Source organism: Chrysemys picta, chromosome 4, assembly GCF_011386835.1.
Source record: "Chrysemys picta bellii isolate R12L10 chromosome 4, ASM1138683v2, whole genome shotgun sequence".
NCBI lineage: Eukaryota > Metazoa > Chordata > Testudines > Emydidae > Chrysemys > Chrysemys picta.
This window is the reverse complement of record NC_088794.1, coordinates 60,917,696-60,923,714: the sequence shown is the minus strand read 5'-3', so window position 1 is coordinate 60,923,714 and position 6,019 is coordinate 60,917,696. Positions and strand designations below refer to the sequence as shown.

The 6,019-nt window shown below is 54.7% G+C and overlaps 1 protein-coding gene across 1 annotated transcript; it reads right to left on the bottom strand.

Annotated features, from left to right (window-relative positions):
• Positions 1-1,375: 1,375 nt before the first annotated feature.
• LOC101952929 (adhesion G protein-coupled receptor E2-like) lies at positions 1,376-5,862 on the bottom strand. Its single transcript, XM_042846174.2, has 8 exons — positions 5,654-5,862; positions 5,218-5,382; positions 4,738-4,932; positions 3,963-4,198; positions 3,150-3,216; positions 2,278-2,369; positions 1,841-2,009; positions 1,376-1,725 (listed from the first exon to the last, which is right to left on the bottom strand). Exons 1-8 carry the CDS (start codon positions 5,834-5,836, stop codon positions 1,579-1,581), a joined length of 1,254 nt encoding a protein of 417 aa, XP_042702108.2. The 5' UTR covers positions 5,837-5,862; the 3' UTR covers positions 1,376-1,578.
• Between the last annotated feature and the right edge of the window lie 157 nt (positions 5,863-6,019).

The window sequence follows — 6,019 nt, the reverse complement described above, 5'->3', positions numbered from 1 at the left end:
ACAGACCCAGGTCTGGGCCACACCCCCATAGCTGCAGACTTTAACTAAAAACAGCTCAGCAGGTTATCTGTCTCCAGCTCCCAGACACCCAGCTCCTAATGGGATCCAAGCCCCAAATACATCCGTTTTATTTTGTATAAAGCTTATACAGGGTAAATTCGTAAACTGTTCACCCTCCGTATCACTGAAACAGAGATATGCACAGCTGTTTGCTTCCCCAGTTATTAATCACTTACTCTGGGTTTTATAATTTATTAATAAACAAAAGTGATTTTATTAGAGTAGGATTTCAGTGGTTTCAAGTAATAACAGCCAGAACAAAGTAAGTCACAAAGCAAAATAAAACAAAACACGCAAGTCTAAGCCTAATTACAGGTAATATCTCACCCTCAAAGATGTTCCAATAAGCTTCTTTCACAAACTAGACTCCTTCCTAGTCTGGGTCCAATCCTTTCCACTGGTACTGTCTTTGTTAGATCCAGTAGACATCTCAGATGGTAAGCAGGGTTTTTCTCATGACCGGCAGCGCTTTGTCCTGTTCCACCCCCTTTTATAGTTTTGGCACAAAGGGGAATCTTTTGTCTCTCTGGGTCCCTACCCCTCCTGCTAAATGGAAAAGTACCAGGTTTAAGATGGATTTCATTATCAGGTGAATGGTCACATGTCACTGTAAGCCCCCCAGTCTCCATTCCCCATGGGCTGGCCCATACGTACACAGGGAGGCTTTCAAGTAACTAAGACCATTTACAACTGATTGTTTCTGAAGCTCCTTAATGGCCTCCACTTAATATGTTTTTCATCAATGATACAGGTTTATATCTTATTCTCCTAACTCCAGATATAGAAATAATATATGCGAACCAACAGGATGAACACACTTGATAGATTACAAGCTTTCTAAAGACCCCATACAAGGGCTATTTAGAGTAAAGCATATTCCAGTTGTCTCATATTCATAAGCATATTTCCATAAAGCATATGGAGTGCAACATCACAGGGGGCTCCAGCCAGTTCTAATTTGTATTGGAACCCCCTAAGTACTGAACCCGGCCCTGGTTGCTGCCAACTCCTCCTGGCAGACAGGTTACACCTGGCAAGAAAAGCAGAAAAATGACAATAGGTTCCAAGGCCACTGAGAGTGTAATGCACAAACTGGTGGGTTGTGTCTGGAAGGCGACACACACAGCCCCTGGATCTTGACCCATAGGCATAATGGAGCCAAGGGAAATTCTTCACGGTGCTGACTGCTCTTTGGGGATGATCCGTCTGCACTGAGAAGGAGTCAATCCCAGGGAACAATCTGATCTATTCAGATCATTACACTGCAAGAGCCAATGCCTGCGTAGCCCACAGTGAGTGACCCCTGGAGCTCCCAGGAGAGCCAAGGGAAGGGAACGCAGAGGTGCCAGGACAGGGCATTCTGTTCTGGTGCCTAAGACATCTAGGATACTGCTGGATAGTGACCGACTCTCACTAACACTTGCAGTGACGTTCCCAGCTGGCTCATAACCAATCCTGCATCATTCGGGGGCAAATCACCTTTACAGCAGTGATGAGACCCAGCTAGAAATGACTGTGTCACAGGCTGGTACTGGAACACAGCAGAGGACCTCTTACCGTCTTGGTGCTGGTGGTGGGGACAGCAGACATGGATAGATCGGATGTCTGAGATTTTGTGCTGGACGTTCGGAATCCCTTGATCCATCTCCTGTACTCCTCTCTCACCTGGAGAGTGAGGGACATGGTCACTGCACTATGTAACTAATGCTGAGAAGATCAGACATGGCCACCGCGAGGTTGGTGAAGGTGCTTGTGGGCACTGATGGGCCGTGGGCTTTACCTGGCGATTGAGGAGACAGTGCACCAGGAAGATGAAGGCTCCCTGCAGGCTGTTGACGATGGTGAAAAAATACGCCATGACTGTGGTTGCTGGGCCGATTTGGAGGAGACCAAGGCTCCATGTGCACCCCAGAATGAAGAGCTGGGCAATGGCTTTAAAGGTCAGTAACCTGGATAAAGGCAGATGGAGAGATCCCGTTACAATAACCCTATGGAGAGCGACTGGGTCAGGAGGATCTGGGCAGAGTGGGGAGGCGCTATCGGCCCCTGCTTTCCTATGTGGGACAGGGTTACTGTCAATGTAAACACACTGGGAATTTGTTCCCATGGACCCTAGATATGTTGTTCCCCTCCTGCAATCCCTCACACCCTCCCAGTGCCAAGGACCCTCCAAACCAAGGCATCTGACCCTCCAGGATTGTTTTGTTGCCTTCTCACCTGTGGTCTCTGAGGGTGGACACATCTGCATTGAGGGAGGAGAGACTGTTTTTCAGGATCCACAGGGTCAGGGCAAAGAACGTTATATTTATCTGTGGGATGAGTGGGAAATATTTCCTGTAAAACATCCCATCCGGGGCCGGTGACTCCAGCTGAGGCAGAGAACGATCCCAGGAGACCGATCCGAACACTGCAGAACTGGGGACTGCTCATTTCCGGTGGGAATCATCCCCTCTCCTGTAATATCCCCTGGCAGCTCTCGGTCCCTCCCCATGCGTGGAGCTGACAGCACAGCCAGGGCTGAGATGGATCAATGGGATCACAGAGGCCAGATGCTGCTCAGAGTTAAATATGGAGCCTCTCCAGTGGAGTCAGGAGTTATTTTGGGTTTACACTGGTGTAACTGAGAGCAGGATCTGGCTCAGAGATTCCAGATTCTGCCTCTAGAATACTTCCTGCCACCTTCAGGCTGTAACAAATTCCCTGCCCCCGCCCCTCCCCCCAACTTTCCCAGGGGTACGGAGGAATATTTAGGGACATTTGTTTCCCTCCCTACAAATACCACTGCAGAGTGCAACCCTCTCCCTTCCTCGTTCCTTGGGTCATTAACTAGACTAGACCAAACTCTTCTGTCTTCACTTGGCAAAACTCCTACTGACGTCCATGGGAGCTGTGCCCGAGTAAAGGCTGTAGGCCTGGGGATACAGCACAGGGACTCATCCTGGGACTGACCACAGCAGATGAGCCAGGTGGGACCTAACTGGGTCTTTCATTGTGTTTATGGGCCATGTTCTCCTCCCTGCTTCACTGAAATCAATGGGGTGGCAGAGGTGAGAGGAGAATGGGGCCCTGTGGTTCTGGGAGGTACCCACCAGGATTATGGCACAGACTGGACCCAGGAAGCTCCAACGAAAGCCTCTCTCCGGGCTTAGCCAGCAGCTAGCGGGAGGGAGGAAGAAGAAGGTGACGTTAATGGGATTACTGCCCTTTTTCAGCCCCGGGGGCAGAGAGGGGGTGTCACAGGGCAGCTGGCTCTCAAAAGCGAGATGGATCTCAGCCTGCCTGTGACATGGCCGACTCTATTGCGAGTAGCAGGTGAAGAGCCCTCCCCATGTACCTCAGCATCTCCTGCTTTCAGCCACCACTTCCTCTTCCACCTCCTCAATGACCCTTTCTGGTGGATGGGCGCAGTATTGCTGGAGGGCCAGACATGCAGCGGATGGACATTGGCCTCGCTGCACTGAAGGAAGTGGAGCTGCCCTGATTTACACCAGCTGAGGATCTAGCCTGGGGTGTCTAGAACACACCACGCCCTGTTTTAGTGGAGTCGCTCACTTTACAGGGGGGATCCTCAGGGATTTGCACACAGGAAGAAGGTGCATTTGTTTCCTACCCACCAGCCCCACATACCCAGCCTGGGAGCTGGGAGTGAAGCTGGGATCTTTCTGGCTTGATCTTCCACATCATCAGTGGGGTGAGGAGTGTAGATATCTGACAAGTGGGCAACTCAACTACAGCGCTCGGGGCAGCTTAGTGTCCCTGGGGATGGGAAGGGTCCCAGGGGGACATTCAGCTCCCAGGCAGGGTGAGCAGGAAAATCTTGGTTCAAGTCAGACCTGGGGTGAGCCGGAGAAGCGCATGGAAGCCACATCCCAGCTCCCCTTCGGGATGGGCGCTGCACGTACTGTTTGGACGTTCCGTAGCCGTCAGGATTCACCGCTGCAGAAATAGCCACCACCAGGGCTAGGAATCCGTAGCCGAACGGGTACATGAATCTCTTCTTGAACCGGCTGGCGCTGGTGTAATTCATGACCTTCAGGTTCCTGACGGTGAGGAAGAGGTGCAGCCCCTCCAGGAACATCCAGGAGAAGCAGGCCAGGAAGAGGAAGTGTAGGAGGCCAGCAATGACAGCACACGCCACCTAGAGGAGACAGAGAGCCCAGGGACACTGCAGTGGGGAAGGGAAATGCTGAGTATCGGGGAGACCTGCCGGGGGGGGTCACACCGGGATTCTTGTTAGCACAGCTCTCCAGTTATAGCGCTCCGTGACCCAGGGAAGGCAGGTTCCTCGGTCTATGGAGGGTCCTGCGGGTGCACATTGCTGATGCAGGAAGGGAGCAGAGATTAGTGGTTAGAGCAGGGGAGTAGGGCTCAGGGGATCCAGGTTCTGTTCCCAGCCCTGCCACAGAGTCCCTGGGTGACCACGGGGAAGTCATGTAGTTAGAGGAATTGATGCAAACGGACACTGTGACATACGGATAGAACTGGCTGAACTCCAGGGGTTGGGGACACTCAGACAACTGTGTCCAGTGTGAAGGGGCCTAATGGGGTTGAAACATCTCCCCGGGAATCTCCCGTGTCCTGCACAGCCCAGAATCCAGGGAGCACAAAGGGGTTCAAACCACACACCCCAGCCCTGCTGCGAGTGGAGAAACAGAGCAGGGGAGAATCAGGCCGTACCTGACTGCCAGTGCGTGTCACTGGGGTGAGGAAGAGCAGGTCGGCCATGAAGAGGCAGAGGCAGAGCTGCAGATGGAGGGAGGTGCTGACGTTGCGGATGGAGCGGCACAGGAGGAAGGTGAGGATGGCGAGGAAGAGGCACAGCAGGGAGAGGGACAGTCCCACGTAGGTGATGATGGTCAGTGGGTAACTCTCCTGTAACACAGCAAAGGGAGAATCACCAGTGACCCCAGCCCAGCCCCCTGGGTTCCGACTCAGCCTTTTCCCCAGCAAAGCCCCAAGTCTCTCCAGGGAGAGCTTTGCCCACGGCTGAGTGCAGAGCTCAGGGTCCAGACCCATATCAGATCCAGGGCCCCGCCTGCCGGTGGGGAATGGGTTTACTCCGGGAGGAATCTGGAGTGACTCCTGCTCCGCTGGGGAGGATTAAAGGGAAGAGCAGAACCAGACCAGCCCTGAGGCCCCAGCGAGGGCCGCACCTACCTCCAGCTCGTAGAAGGCCATGAGCACGGCGAAGCTGGCCAGGTGGTTGCACTGGCAGCGGGTGATGGTGGCGTTCAACTTCTGCAGGGTGCAGCCGTGGGTGGCCCAGCGCCTGCTGTCAGGCTCCCAGTAGGCGCAGAGGAGGCGCATGTCGGTCTTGTTCTCCTGGGGACAGAGAGACGCTTGGTGCATGGGGGGGCAGGAGCAGGGTGGAGGGCTGGCTGGGGCCGCACAGGGGGCAGGTCTCCCCAGGCCCTGAGAGGGCAGGTCTGGGGGGTACGAGGGGCTGCGCTGGGGGCACAGAGAATCAGTTTGTCCCGGGGTGGGAGGCGGATTTACCAGCTGACCCGGGTAGGGGGTGTTACTAGAGATGGGCCCAGCTCTCCCTCCCAGCGCCCCAGGCTCTCCTCCCCCCATGCCCAGCCCAGGGGCTCACCGGCACTGGGTGGCTGAAGCGGATGCTGACGGAGAGGTTGAGTGCCCGAGTGCCCGGGTCACTGATGAAGGCCGACACCACCGGAGACAGCACACGGTAGCTGGGCCGCCCCGGGCTCCTGCGCCCGCTTCCCCGTCTGGCCAATCTCATCCGACTTGGGCACCTCCACCAGCCCAGCACCATCCACGATGGGGCTCATCCCCTGGTATGTCAGCAGCCCAGCCAGTGTGAAGCCTGCAAGAGACAGAGGAGACGGATGAAATGGGGGCAGGAGGGGCTCTGGGGCAGACTGGTCCCAGGGGTGCTGTGCTGCTGGGGTGCTACCCCCAATGCCCTGGCAGTGCCCATTGCTATACACACCCCAGC

Bases quoted from the DNA above. Each gene is read 5' to 3' on its own strand.
- LOC101952929 (XM_042846174.2), bottom strand. From the start codon at position 5,836: ATGGTGCTGGGCTGGTGGAGGTGCCCAAGTCGGATGAGATTGGCCAGA. The intron at 4,933-5,217 runs GTAGGTGCGGCC...GCTGTGTTACAG, and splicing joins TGGCCTTCTACGAGCTGGAG to GAGAGTTACCCACTGACCAT. The intron at 3,217-3,962 runs GTACGTGCAGCG...CCCTCCCGCTAG, and splicing joins GGCTACGGAACGTCCAAACA to CTGCTGGCTAAGCCCGGAGA.